The 15460-nt window shown below is 39.1% G+C and overlaps 1 protein-coding gene across 8 annotated transcripts in view; it reads left to right on the top strand.

The window, feature by feature from the left end:
* Positions 1–15460, top strand: part of FHOD3 (formin homology 2 domain containing 3) — a 404460-nt gene that overhangs the window by 41630 nt on the left and 347370 nt on the right. For all 8 annotated transcript variants that reach the window (XM_062569631.1, XM_062569632.1, XM_062569637.1 and 5 more), the window contains exon 3: positions 13657–13721. In XM_062569631.1, the coding sequence (XP_062425615.1) occupies positions 13657–13721 (65 nt within the window). The remainder of the gene's footprint in view (positions 1–13656; positions 13722–15460) is intronic.

A 15460-nucleotide genomic window follows, 5' to 3' on the forward strand; every position in this document is an offset into this window, starting at 1 on the left:
TTTTAAATGTTTAAATGCTTTGCGTATGTTTTACAAGAATAGGATGCGGACACATTAGGAAATCACTCTCAGCTATTCAATGGAAAAACTGGCAAGAAAGGAAAGCCCATTAAAATAATTTAAAGATAAGTGTATGTATTTGTCTCCAGCTGCCCATCATGTGCAAGAAAGGGTTACTAGCACTGACTGTCATCCATCTGTTGTGTTCTTGGAGATATATGTTAGTATTTAATAGACTATTTCTGTTCTCCTGAACTCCTTCACTTTCATTATTTGATGAGACTAACATGAACTTGAACATGGCAGTTGGATTGTTGGATGATAATCTGTGAAGAACTTATTTGTTTGGATAAAATTTGTTGACAGTTTTTAGAGAAGTTCTTAATTCTTCTGTCCATTTATATACACTCTGTCTCTCCCTGAAAAGGCTTAGTTTTTATACAACTTTTTCTTGAATATAAGATCTTTTGATTTTTTTTTTTATTTCTTGAGTCTATAGCTGAATGGAGAAATGTATCACCTTCAGACTGCAGTCAAACCATATCTTAACAGCTTTGAAATCAAAGCCTGTGGTTTATGCTGCCTGATTAATGGTACATTAAGAAACACTTTTTTTTATGGGTGTAGGTACTGGCTTGTAGCTCCTTTTCATAGAAAAGCTAATAGACTGAAGTACTTGAACTCAGGCAAAAATTCCCATCTTTTGTGCGCTCATCAAGAAATAGTTCATTTTCCACTGATGATGTGGAGTATCTTAAACTACAAGGCAAATTGGCTCTAAGGCAGTGCCCAGTTGAAGCATTTCTTGCTGTCTTTGAGTTGATTGTAAGTTAAGACAGAAGTGCATGGGTGCTGAAAGGAAAATGCGGAAATCGATTGCAAAAATAATGTGCTTTAGAGCAGGTCTGTTGCCACACTTGCTTTTGGTGGCATGCCGTTCATGCTTCTCCCCAAGGAATTCGGGCCATTTCTGAGCTAAGGGGTTGTTTGTTGGATGCTGTTCTCATTAAAGTATTCCTGCTGGAAACATAGATGTGGTTACCAGAGAAGGTTGATCCACCAAGAAGTTGGAACGCTCTTGGAGTCTCTTGCAGCAAAACGTGAAGCATGTGTTGTGCGTGTGTGCTTTGAAAGCTTTTCACTAAGAGCAACATCTGCGTTAGAGAAGCTTTCGTAACGTTTAGATTGTTCTAGCAGACAATAGTAGATGCAGATCTGTTATGTGATAAGTTGTGAAGCTGCCTTTGTATGCTGGCCAAATCTGACAACATTTTCAGTGTATGTAGTATGAATTTGTCAATCTATTAAATCACTAAATTGAGGTTAACTTTCTAAAGACAGCTTATGCTGTCTTTAGGATAAACTGGCAAGAGTTGCGAGGTTAGAAGTTTGATTTAATTCAGGAGCCCGTTGCGTTTGCTTTGGTAGTGGTGGTAAAGGAGGATGAAAACACCAGCCGATTATTTCAGGAGAGGCTGGGGGCAACCCAAATTGGTCCGTGGTTGAGTCAGAGCCAGCCGTGCTGCGAGAGACTTGCAAATATTGAACCTAATCAGAACACTAATGGTGTCGGGGACTGATTGGGAGTGGGAGGGAAATCTTACTGGGTGACAGTAAGTGAAAGGGGCTGATCTCTGTTTGCCAGGAACTAATTTCACTGAATTCAGTTACTGCAATTGAAGAGGGTAAACCTTGATCCTAACACTTAAAAATTTATCTCACGTTTCCCAGGCTGCATGCAGTCTGCAAACATGAGCCAGTCGCTCTTTACAGCTCTTCTGTGAAGCAGGATGAGGAAGTCTGTGTGTATATATGTGTGTGAGAGAAGAGGGGTGAAGAGGGAAGAGTTTAAACTGTTATTAGCCCTGCAGAATAGAGCTGTGGTAAAGGTAAGATCACTGCTCTGCACCGACTTAGAATCACTTTGCTGCTATTGCCGGCAGCTTCAATTGAAAATAAAAATTTATTTCTCTCTGTCTAGGCTGTCTTGCAAGAAGCTCTGCAGCCTACTAGTTTAAAAACAAAACAGCCCTCTAGTTTTTAGAGGTTTTACATGATTTTCCTTTCTAGCACAGCCAGGTTTTCTACAGAGCCCATGATTATTATTTTCTGTCCAGAAGCAACTGGCAACACCAATCTTAAAGGCAGAAGTCCTTGCTAAGGAGAGAGTAAAATAGGGCTTACTGAAATATTCTGGGGTAGAAGTACTGTGAAGATGGGGTATGTTTTCTGTGTGTGGGTGGTTTTTGTTTTTTGTTTTTGTTTTTTGCTTAAATCTCCAACAAGGTGCATCACAGACATCACTGTGGTGGTTTAATATTATAATCCAAAGTATAACAGATACGGGATTTGGCTAGTTTGCTATAAGCCTTATGAGTTCATGTAGCTTTTAAGGGAAAACTTAGATCCAAAGTTGCAACGTGAGTTTAAGCATTTTTATGTTTAAACACTTCAAAAATGGAAGGATGTATAGATCTTAGTGAAGACTGAGAGCACAGGCAGTCTTTATGTTACCTATATGACTGAAAGGTACCAGAAGATCTTGAATTAAAAGTCATGGCTCCTAATAGCATCAAACTTCGCTTCTGCTTGTGATGATCTTTTTATGATATATCTGTCTGAGCTAGAGATTTTTTTTTTTTTTTTAGAGTATAATAAAGAATAATAAGGCTGCTTGGCCACAGACTGCCTTTCTAGAGATAGCTACTAAAACACATTTGTTCTGTCGCTGTGCTAGATAGACTTGTGACTCTTCATCATTGTCAAATATTGTGTGCATCTTCCCTTAAAATAATTACTTTTCACTAGAAAGTGAAGTACAAGGAGCCCAGAAGAGTGCAGTATGACTTAAAAAAAAAAAAAAAAGGGGGGGGGGGGGAACCCCACACCTTTTAATGGACTTCTTAAATTGAGTTATTAATCATTAGGAAGCTTGAAAATGTAATTTGTTTCAGAAGCATCAATGAGTTCTAAATGTAGCTAAATTCATTTAATTGAAATATCTAGATCTTTAGCAAAATATTAGGAGATCTGAATGATTTCATATTTTGAAATAAAAGTTCATGAGGAAAGAAAGAAAACAGTGAAATAGAATTGATGCCTTCTCCTATTACACAAAGATGAACTTAGGCAGGGTAATGACTGAGGTCTTCCTTGCTCATAATAATAATGAATCATAACTAGATATTTACACAGAAAAGTCAATTTTGAAAATAAAAACCCTTTATTATAGACCTGAGGAGATGGGATGGCTGTGTCCTTAAAAAGTAGGCACCCTTAAAAATCTAAGTTTCCTTGAAATGCTGTGGGGCACATTATTTCCCCACCACCACCCTTCACCTCTCCCTAAATGCAACATTCCCTTTGTAAAGTTTGTCCCTTCTGGTTAAGGAATTGCTAGGCTTTTGCTAGGCCTTTCACTAGGCTTTACATTGGAGTGGATAACTGCTCGAGATAAACAATGTAAGTGCTATTTTCAAAATGTTATATAAATTAAGTTTTTGACATAGATACCAAGATTCCAGCTGTTTGTAGCATAGTGCATAAAAATAACAAAATAAAGCATTTATAATCAAGATGACAGGCCATCTCAGTTGATCGTATACATTTTTTTTTTACTTATTAAAGAGGCCTAATATAGAAATTATGCTGTATTTTTGTGACTCTAAAGACTTAATCTCATAAAGAGCCCTTTACTTAAATGGAATCTGATATTAATATATGTGGAAATTTACCCACTATAATTCTGCTGAGTAATAAGTTAATAATTTAATAAGTTATTAACTTATGCTTACTAAGTTAATATCTGTAAATAAAGTAAAAATATTAAATACTTTTTGGCATTTTATATAAATACTAGCCAGTCATACTTGCTCTAATAAATTAAAAAAGATTAACCCCAAACCCTGCCATAGATGTTAGCAAAGAGTAGAATACAGTCTACTGCCTACATAGTTTTTTTAATAAACCAAGCCTGTTTGAAAATAAATGGGCTTCCTTTGCATGGGAGGTTATTAATACTGCTTGATAGTCAAGAGAATTAAATAAAGAATTGTACAATTCTTGATAATTTACACGTTTCTGATCTTATGTTGATTAGCCTTTTATTTGGTAAACCTAGTATATCAAAAGCTTGTTAAATGTTTCTCTACTGGGTTTTGGTCTTTGTAATCTTAGGGATTTAAATCCCTTTCAACTTTTCTAGTCTATCAAAATCAAAACATGACCAATGGGAGAGAAAATTGATCAAAATGAATTTTGTGTGTGAGGGAATTTTCTATTATGTGGTATGCAGTTGGGAAGATACAGTAGAAGAGTGCTTGTAGAACAGAGCTTGGATTTCAGTTTAAATGTTAGGGCTGTGCATGGGGAGGTGAGATAGACAGGGAAATGGCACCCTATTGAAGCTTGGTGAGCTACCCACAAAAAAGATACTGTGTATGTTAACAAACATCATACATAGATTTTTTGGAAAAGAGAGGAGAAGTCTGCATTAAATTGTAATGGGCCAGAATCTCAGCAAGTCAGAAAGCTGTGCTGATATATAATGAAGGGAGATTAGCAAACGTGACCTTTTCAGATGTAGGTATTCAATGGTTATGACTGCTGGGTTGCTTCCTAGTATCTGTCTTCTTTTCATTCCTGTTCCTCTATTTTTCTTCAGAAGGAATGAAATATGGTGTGGTCAAGACTGTTAGTGCATATTTGTGTTCAATCGTTTTCTCTTACAGTGTTCTTAAAAAGGAAATAATTTGAATGTTTCATTTCTGCCATGGCTATTTCTTGGGTCCATGTGTTCTTTTGCTTTTTTACTGGTGGCTGAGCACTCCCTGCTATCCAGCCCTTCCAGGAGATCACTGTAGACCTCAGCAGGAACCCAGAGAAGTCAGGGTACATTGTACCCTATAGACTGCTGAAGAACTAATGCATAACATATGTAATAATAGCTGCTCTGTATTACTTCAAGACATTAGCAGCTTCTTCTGGTTGGTCGATTTCCAGGATGGGGGGAAAAATGTAGCTGATTGCATAGAATTTTTCTCTGTGAATGTAAAAAAAACTGATTTGGAATAGCCTTTAAAAATTACTGTTATGAGATGCAAACACTTTGTCAATTTTTTCCCTTTTCCGATTCTGTCATCTTGAAGGGTTAGTGTACGTCAGAAATACCAGAGTTCATGCTTCTTTTCAGTTATGGTCCTGAAACTTATATGAAGGTTGAGAAAGTTGGAATAGGTTAATAGGCTGAATACTGGTCCTCTGGTATTGGAGAACCTAAGTTAGTAGTGGGAGTTAGAAAAAAATGAGTGCTAGAGCAATATGGGAGAGAGTTTTGGGAATGCATGTAGAAACAGCCTTGTAGGCTTTTTGCGTAGCACTGTTAGTGTACACTCTATAAACAGTCACTTCAGTGAAAATGCAAGGTCATCTAAAGGGATTGAATCCAGTTGGAAACATAACAAAAAGGGACCCTCAGTAGCAGCATGGTTGCTGACACTGAGTGAGACTTTATGCATTTCATGGCAAGCTGGGTTCCAGTTCTGCTCCTTCATTCTGCAAGGCCTTTTTAATGTTAGCCAGAAGGTGTGCAGCTTTCCCCTTTTTATATTTAAAATGGAGATTTTTAGTGAATTATATATGAAAGTGTGAAGAACAGCACTGCAGCATTTATAAAGAAGCTAGACTCAGGGTACCTTATGCTGTCTTGCAGTTTCAGCCTTTAAAACTGCTTACCATGTAGCTGCTTTGCAGAAGTCGGAAGAGAGGACTTTCACAGATGGAGTGGGTTTTAACACTTACAAATTATTTTTGAGACCAGTGAAAGAGAGGCAGAACCTCATTAATTGGATGTTATCTACCAAAACATCGTCAATGTCATTTTTAGCTTCCACTCATTGTGATAGTAAAATGCTCAATGCTTCTCATTGTTTATAGATATTTGCATTCTGAAATTAAATGAGAGCCAATATGCTATTGTATATTCTTTCCTGTTTTGATGTACTTAAAATTTTTGGATTTCTGTCGCTGCAAAATTAGAGTTGAGTGACTGAATTCTTTGGAAAAAAAGTGTATTACAAGTAGAATTATGAATGATGCAGGGTAGTGATTACAGTGGCTTGTATTACGAACTTCCAGCATAATGACCCCGTCTCAGGAAGGCTTTAAAGCATGCTGTTAAACCTGTGCTGAAGGCTGAAATAGACCTCCTCTGCTATGATAGCCCATACTAGTTTCTGGAAAGTCGAATTGTGGCTACAGGGTCATAGTTTATCCATTTGTATATGTATACATATATAGGATGTATGTGTATACGTACATATATAGGATGTATAGGTTGCAGAACTCTTGTCTTCCACTTCCCCCCACCCCAATCCCCCAGTTTGGCATTCTCTCTACAGGCATTTTTTACTGCCTTTTCTCACTCTTTTGCATATTCCATATGTCTAAGTGCCTTCCTGAATTATTGCTGGGGCATGTGGTCTTTTCTAGAAGCTGATTCTATTTTTTTAATGCTATTTTTGTGATATCAGGAGTTGGAAATTAGCCCATCTGCTCCTAGTCAATCTGTGAAACTGGCAAGGGGAAGCTTTGTATTACTAGCGTACCTGTTTTTCTAAACTGCATATTTGATAGGAAAAACAAAGCATCAAGCTGCCTCTGCTTCATACCTCTCCCTATGTAGGGAAGAAAAGAATGCAAACAGTTTTACTTTTAATTGAAAAATCTTGAAAGCTCATATCTCTTTGTGTTGGTTGAGGTAAGCATTACCTCTTGTATTAAATGAAGAAAAATATATAATATCTCCATAATAAGTTGTCTCCTCCAGTGGAAATGCATCAGGTATGTAAAATCTCATGTATGACATTAAAATACAATTTTACACTGGAGAAATTCAGAGGTCACTGCCCTAATGTCTCATGATTCCACTGATTTGGAAGGTAAATGTTTTTGAATAAACCTTCCCTATATATGGATTGAAGTCTCATGTATAAGATTATCTTTACTGCACTGTGTTAACAAAAACCTGATACTAGTTTATATGTGTAATAGTTGACACAAGCATTCAGAAACTAGGCTTTTTTAATCTTCTATTCCTTGTATTTACTATTTATTATTATTTATAATTATTATATATGTATAATATATAATATGTATATATTATATGTATATATGTATTTATTATTAGCTAGTGACACTTTCTAGAAAAAAGATCACATTTCCTTTTTTATCGGATAAGTTTCAATTAGTCTTTGATAGGACAAGTTAGATATTAGTATAAAGACTTGTAGACAGCAGCAGGAATAGCTCAAACATGAGTTGCGCATTTGTTTCAAATTAGTGGATGGAGTTTCGGTAAAATCAGGAAAGAATCGTAGAAAAAAATCTACTCAACTGCATTGAACTTTTGTCACCCCTTAATGGGACTTTCCAGCAGATTTAGTATCTGAACTGGAAAATTCACCCCAAACTAACTACATATAGTGCCTCTTGCCCAGAAAAGAGGTTAAAGGCAGAAAGGGCTTTTCCTTGCTTTCTCTCATGCTCTCATATTTTGTTTCTGACTCAGCTTGATTCCTAGGATCTGCTTCCTACTTTACTGTCTCAGTGTTCCTCTCATGGCCTGTGTTACTTACTCTGGTGTCATCAACTTCCTCACTGAATTTCTTTCTGCAGTTTAATAACTTTACTGGTGTTTATAGAAAAGGGATTTTAGTTGGCATTGTTAAGAAATTTCTCTCTGAAACGCCATGTATTTTTTCCAGTAGTTGTGTTTTTTATTGTTGAAACATATGTCTTAGGGAAACTAGTCCCAGACTTTAAAAGAAAGTGTATTAAATTTTTAGGCATCAAAAGTAAAATGAATTATGGACAGGAAATGAAGGTGCTACACACTTACCTGGGTTTGAAATACATCATTTCTCCTTGCACAAAGAAACATACTTTGCAGTGTATGGATACCCCATGTGTAGTTCTGTCAGGGTTGGTGGGTTACTTGTGCACTTAAGGATGTAATATAAGTAGTAGTTTAATTATACAGTTGTATTTAATGTATCTTTTCCATGTGACATGTTGTCTCTAAGGATGGGTGTTCTAGATTTCCAACAGCTTTGAATTCTGGAGATCAGTAGGAAAGGTTGGCTGTTCTATTGATTGTACTTTGCATTAATTTTCCTCTGTCTAATAACTGGAGGGTTATTACCCCTGATTTGCAGCTGGGGACATCTTTTTGGAAGACAAAAGTCTAACCCAAAAAGTTGAGGAAGATGACTTCCTATTTCCACACGTTTTGGTAACAAGAGGAATGGAGAGGGTAATAGTACCCAAGAATGATTTCTATCCTCTGTGTTCCCCTAAAGATGAAACTGCCTGGGTGAGGTATGGCAAGCAAATCCATGAAGGCAGGACAGTTCAAGGAAAATGCAGTTTTTCGTATGGAATTGGGTGCTAGGAACGGAAAGAAGTATCATATAATCACAGAATGGTTGAAGTTGGAAAGGACCCCTGGAGATCATCTAGTCCAATCCCCCTGCTCAAGCACAGTCACCTAGAGCATGTTAGACAGGGTTGCATCCAGGTGGGCCTTGACTATCTCCAGAGAAGGAGACTCCACAACCTCTCTGGGCAACCTCTTCCAGTGCTCTGTCACCCTCACAGGAAAGTTTTCCCTGAAGTTAAGACGGATCTTCCTGGTGTTTCAGTTTGTGCCCGTTGCCTCTTGTCTTGTCATTGGGCACCACTGAAAAGAATCTGGCCCCATTCTCATAACACCCTCCCTTCAGATATTTAAACATGTTGGTAAGATTCCCCCCTCAGCCTTATCTTCTCCAAGGCGAACAGTCGCAGTTTCCTCAGCCTAGCTTCTCTCCTCATAGGAGGGATGCTCCAGTCCCTTCATTGTCTCAGTAGCCCGTTGCTGGACTCTCTCCAGTAGTTCCACGCACTGGAAACTTGTACTGGAAAGCCCAGAACTGGATGCAGTACTCGAGATGAAGCCTCCCCAGGGCTGAGCAGATGGGGAGGATCACCTCCCTCCACCTACTGGCAACACTCTTCCTAAGGCACCCCAGGATACTATTGGCCTTCTTGGCCACAAGGGCACGTTGCTGGCTCATGGTCAACTTGTCATCCACCAGCACTCCCAGGTCCTTCTCTGCAGAGCTGCTTTGCAGCTTGTACTGGTGCCTGGGGTTATTTCTCCCTAGGTGCAGGACCCTGCACTTGCCCTTGTTGAACCTCATGAGGTTGCTCTCCTCCCAGCTCTCTGGTCTGCACAGGTCTCTCTGAATGGCAGCACAGCCCTCAGGTGTGTCAGCCACTCCTCCCAGCTTGGTATCATCAGCAAACCTGCTGAAGAGGCACTCTGTCCCCTCATCCAGGTCATTGATGAAGTTAAACAGGATGGGACCCAGTACTGAGCCTTGCTCAGACCTCCACTTGCTACTGGACTCCAACTGGACTCCACGCCACTGATGACAACCCTCTGAGCTCTGCCTTTCAGCCAGTTCTCAATCCACCCCACTGTCCACTCGTCTAACCCACACTCCCTGAGCTTATCCAGGAGGATGTTATGGGAGACAATGTCAAAAACCTTGCTGAAGTCAAGGCACTCAATGTCCACTGCTCTCCCCTCATCTACCCAGCCAGTCATTCCATCAGAGAAGGCTATCAGATTGGTTAAGCAGGATTTCCCCTGGGTGAATCCATGCTGACTCCTCCTGACCACCTTCTTCTCCTCCATGTGCTTGGAGATGACATCCAGAATGAGCTGTTCCATCACCTTCCCAGGGATGGAGGTGAGGCTGACTGACCTGTAGTTGCCTGGGTCCTTCTTCTTGCCCTTTTTGAAGACTGGAGTGATATTGGCTTTCTTCCAGTCTTCAGACACCTCTCCAGTTCTCCATGACCTTTCAAAGATGATTGAGTGGCCTGGCTATGACATTCGCCAGCACTGAGCATGGTTGCATTCTGTGAGTGCCTGTGTGTTTGTGGGTGTCCAGTTTGCTTAAGTGAACCCTAACCTGATCCCTCTCCAACAAAGTCTTCCTTTCTTTGTACTTTTTCTCTGGTCTCCAGGGCCTGGGATTTCTGAGGGCTGATCTTAATAGTAACGACTGAAGCAAAGAAGGCATTCAGGACTTTAGTTTTTTCTGTATCCTTCGTTACCAGGGCTCCTGCCTCATTCAGCAATGGGCCCACATTTCCCCTAGTCTTCCTTCTGTTACCAGTGTATTTAAAGAAGGTGCTCTCGTCCTTGACATCCCTCTCATATTCTCATCCCTGCGTACTTGGATGAGATCTGTATATTCCTCCCAAGTGGCCTGCCCATGCTTTCATCATTGGGCAATGCAAGATAGCTGTTTTGGCCAAATCCTGAAATGAAGCTGAGGAAATAAAGGCCTGTGAAGTAGACTGCTTTACCTAGGCAGGTGCAACCTAGTGGCTTGCTGGATTTTTGCCTAGGCGTCTTTTTGAGATGCCCATAATTCAGAGTGCTCTGAACTTCTCTCTCTCTGTGAGTGTTCCCCCCCCTCCCCCCAATCTTCCCTTTTTGCCACTAACTCCATCTCCCTGGGACCTCTATTCCCATGGTACCGCAGTTCCCGTTTCTTTTTCTCTTCTGCTTTCTAGGAATTAACGTATTGACCTCAAGCTATGGAGGTTCCAAATGCTTCCTCAGGAAATCTCTTATATGCAGGCATTATATGACATTTTTTTTTTTTAACTGGCAACCTTACAGCAAGATTTGAGAGTGGATATCCTTTTCCTCCTGCTGTCTGTACTACAACTGTTCATAAAGGACTTAGCAGGCAGCTTTGCAAAGCTTAGACTTCAGTCTGGTTTATTCTTCCATAACTGGGTTGGCTATGGAGCCAAAGGATCCTGTGCTTGTTTTAATAATCAGATATGTGATGACTCTTCTATTCCATTATTTTGCTTTCCACCCCCCCGATGTTGCAGTGTGATAGAGGATTTCTAGATAATCCTTATCAAAAAGTTTTAACTCCCCCCTCAGCCCCCAGGCCCTGAGGTCTGAGGAGAGCAGAAATCTGGACATAATGATGGTCATGGAAGAGAAATAATGTTAGAAACATAGGGTGGAAGGTGTGGTGCAGGTTATGGAGACCTAGTGAAAACAAGTGTGGATCTGTAGGTGTTCCTTAGTAGTTCAGTGAAAAGTGATCTCCAAGTTTATCCTGTACTGGTGTGGAAGTTTCTCTGGTACTGGCGTGGTGAGTAGCAACTGATAGAGGGGTGGTTCCTCTCACCGCCCCAGTGCTGCAGTGGTAGACAGAGCCATTGTGGTTTCCTTTCAGGAGAAAAATAAGCTTTGCTTTCATCTCCTGAAAATCCCTTGCCATAAGCAAGCCACTGATTTTAGATGAAAAAAAACAAATTTGCTCTTAGTCACCTATGTGGCTAGAAGCTTTTTCTTGCCACATTTCATCTCTGTGTTTTTGAAGCCGTGATTTACTGGTTTAGTGTTTGCACAGAGAAAGATAACATTTATAGCAAGTTAGACTATTTTACTGAAATTAATTTTTGAAAATTAATGGCATAATAATAACGTGCTGTTTGTTTTTGCCCTCCATGCTGCTGTTCTTTACTGTTCTTCCTTTATAGATATATATCCCTTAAAATTACTTGCCTAATTCTCCTGCAAAGACTGTAGTACTTAAGTAATAGTGATGTTTTTAAGTGCTAGATAATATTTGAGTCCTTACAGAAGCATGCAATAAGCAATTGCTTTTGCCCCTGTTTTACACATGGGTATCTGAGGCATGGAGAAACTAATTGTGTATCTTCAGAGTATTTGAGGCCTGACTTTTAAAATCTGGTATGTAGACACCTTTGTGGTCTGGCCTTAAGTTACTTGCAGTTGTACAGGGAAACTGTGGTAAAACAGGGAAATTGAAAATGAGTTCTTCTGTGTCCCGAATGAACACCCTAATCACTGAACTATTTCCTTCTGTTTACGTAAGAGAAATGTCATCTGTTTTTCTCTAGTACTAATGATGAGGTAGAAAAAGAACCCATTTTATTTTAGTTAACTTTCTAAAAATTATAGTGCATCATAGTAAGAATGTAACAGTCATAGGTGGTTTAAGCAATATATCAACGAGTGAAGTAGAGTTAGCATTTTAACTTTGCCACTTTCACAAAGATGCCTCAAGTACTTTGAATCAAATATTCTCTGGGAGTCCTGGTGCGCCTGTGGGATGGGGCAGCTGTTAGCAATCGGCAGGACATGAAGCACAGAAGAATGCTGCTTCCAGCTGAAACTGCAGGAGTAGTTTAGGTAGGCAGAGAGTCAGGTCTAAAGCTGGAATTTTTCCAGGAAAGTGTTTAAAATCCAGACTGCAGACAGCTCTTGTGGGAGAATAGCATGCTGCTGCTTGGCATTTCAAAAAAAAAAAAACCTGTGAACCAAGAGCAGCCTTAAGAGAACTTTCATATTTTTGAAGCTTTTTCCTACTGGTGTCCAAGCAGAACCTCTACAGAGCAATTTGATTTAAAGTCTGATTTTTAAACTGTAAAGAAAGTATGCTATTCTGAGACTGGAATCAGATCCTTTAGTAGAAGGAACATAATTTTATATTAACTACTCTTCTCAGTTGGTTAATGTACTATTTTCCAAAGTTCTTCCAGCAATGATATTTCCCTGGAAGTATCTGTAACTAGTTCACTCTCCTGCCTTCCTGTGCAAATCATTCTCGGAGATAGTATAAAACCTGTTCTTTCCTTGTGGCATGTAATGAAAATTGTTTCCTGAAACTGTGTGTAGGATGTTGAATACATGAAGGTGGGGAACCTTTGTTATTTGCTGATAAATAGTGGGTTTGTTCTGATGAAGTAAATGCAGTGGGGAATTCTGCTGGATGTCTGTGCAAAAGGGTTTGATGCTGGCATCTCTCAGCAGAATCTTGTGCTGTCTTTCAGTTCACCTACAACCAGCATATGGAACTAGGTCTAGAGTTAGCATAGCTTGAGCTAAGCTGTATCTGAGCAAGTTCTAGAAGCCATTTGTTTTTTACTTGTTTTAGGAAGGTGAATTGCACATTTGGTTTCAGAGAAAAGCGTGAAAGTATGCTGCTATACAGCTAGAAAAGGTCTTTGACTTTTGTTACTCCACCCTTTCCATCAAGTGAGCAGGTGTGGGGACAGAGGCGAGGTGCTGCTTGCTTCCTGGTCCCAGTTTGCAGGTGGAGCACCTAGAAATAAGGTACAGGACTCTTTTTCCAGATGAAAAGATACATCTAATACTAACTTGCTGCAGAACGTTTAGATCAGGAATGTAGCAGGGAACTGAGTTGAAGTTGTTCTAGTTAAGACCAGGGTGAAACTAAGATAGTGTCAGTGAAGGACTCCTTAAGTTTGCCTCATTCCATGAAGAACATGTTTTTTCCTTGTGCTTTAAAGATCAGTTAGTGTGCATGAGCAGATTCCTGAATGTATATGCAGCCTTTGCTTTGACCCTGTGTTTTCTTTTCATACTTGACTATACTTAACCTTAAAATATTCCTCAGAAAGTGAAATTATATTGTTATCACTCGATACTTCTCTAGTGTAGATTTATAGGGAATTGTGAAATGTGCTTGAACTTCAGGGAATTCATCTTTATGTATTTTTCTCCCCCCTCCCCTTTCCTTTTTTTAGGAGAGGCAAGAAGCACAGTATAATTCTGAGGACCCAGCTCTCAGTGAGAGTCCATGCCTGCATTGGTAAGTGAAGTTTCACGCAGTTTAAGAAGAGAATGAGAAAACAAAATAGTTCTCTGAGAAAGAAGTTTTGGGAATATGAATCAGGCTTGTGATGTCCTAAGTTAAGGATAACAGACCAATAAATTTCTTTCTGTGTTTGCTGTTCTATAATGTTAATTATATTAGTTATGTTACTCTCAGAATATATTAAATGGCCTTGGGAAGTATGACATTTGAAAGCAGAGTGGGTTGTTTGGGATGTTTTAGTGGAACTTCAGTTTTCTGTTTTGCCACTGCCTTTTTATGTGCCTGAAGAAGATTGTGCCCTGAATTGGGAAGGGGAAGAGTTGTTGACAGATAGCTAAATACTGCATTTTAATAGTGTGTAGAATTTACTGCTTCAAATCTTGCTGATCCTGGCCACATATTGTCATTATCACTGTGTTAGTGTCTTGGAAGTACCATAGTTACAGCAACACTGTCACAAGGAAAGCCTGAAGAAATTAAGAACGTGTGTGTCTTAAGAGCTTCAAGATTGCATAAACAACAGGCTCATGTGTCACCGTAGAACTAAGAGAGTCTTCTCACTGAGCACCAGTGCTGTAGAACAGCATGTTTCATTGGGCTTTAGTGGTAAAGCTAATGCATGTGTCCTGGTAATATCATAAGAGGTGTTACAGGTATTTTTTTTTTTTTTTTTTTTCAAAAAAAAAAGTGTATATATCTCTCTATATAGATATTGTATGTATCATAGTGTCCTTTTATTTTCAGCTTTCCCATAATGGTTTACTTCAAAAACCTAACATTTAGCTCATGACTGGTCTTATTTCAAGAGATCATAGCTGAAACATTGAAATAGAATGCATGCACATGTACACACATGTGCTATATAATATAGATCGTATATTATTCATATATTAGTGTTATATGTATGTATATGTATTATATATTTTAATGTGATATATATGTGTATATAAACACACATACCCTGAAACGTGTGTGTGTATGTATATATAAATAAACAAAATATATAAAAACTGTTTACTTGAAAGAAGGAAGGTCAAAGGTTTCTATTATTTCTGTGATATTACTGTTGTTGAAGGGTTCAGGCTTCAAATACAACTAAACTTCTTTCCCCTGCCTCCAGGAGACATTATGAAATGGCCTTTATGGGAATATGAACTGAGCATAAGCAACCTACAGAATTCCTCAAATACCTCCCATTGAGAGCAATCTCTAGGCTGCATCATGAGAGACAGCTTCTGCTCTACTTGTGTTGATTTGAGGGACTGCAGTGGAGCAAGTCCAAGATCTTATGTATTAGAGGAGATGAAGGGAAGTCTAGAATGGTATTTATAAATATGAATGAAATTAAGAACAGTTTGGAGAGGCTTTTTCATGTTAGGTATGGGAGTATCTTCAGCAAAGCAGACCACTGCAGCAAGAGAAAGTTTTACGTGTTTCTTGGGTTGAGGTTTTTTGAAAACGCTTTTCATGTAAAACTTTTAATCTGGTCAGAGTACAGCAGTCTAGGAAACGAAGCACTAAGTTTTGAGTTTCTGGGTACAGTTGCTACATTTTTATCTGTTTGTATTCATGCATACTAGAGGTAATTGGGCATATTACTGGGCATGTGTTTTAACTGTCCCTGTAAGAAAATGCATCTCTTCGTGCCAGATGCCATTGTTGTGCTCTGACAGCAGTGATGCATTTGATGCTGAGTACAGAGGAAGCCAGGATGCAAAACTTGGCTGCTGCTT

This window comes from Rhea pennata, chromosome 2 (genome assembly GCF_028389875.1).
Source record: "Rhea pennata isolate bPtePen1 chromosome 2, bPtePen1.pri, whole genome shotgun sequence".
Classification (NCBI taxonomy): Eukaryota; Metazoa; Chordata; class Aves; order Rheiformes; family Rheidae; genus Rhea; species Rhea pennata.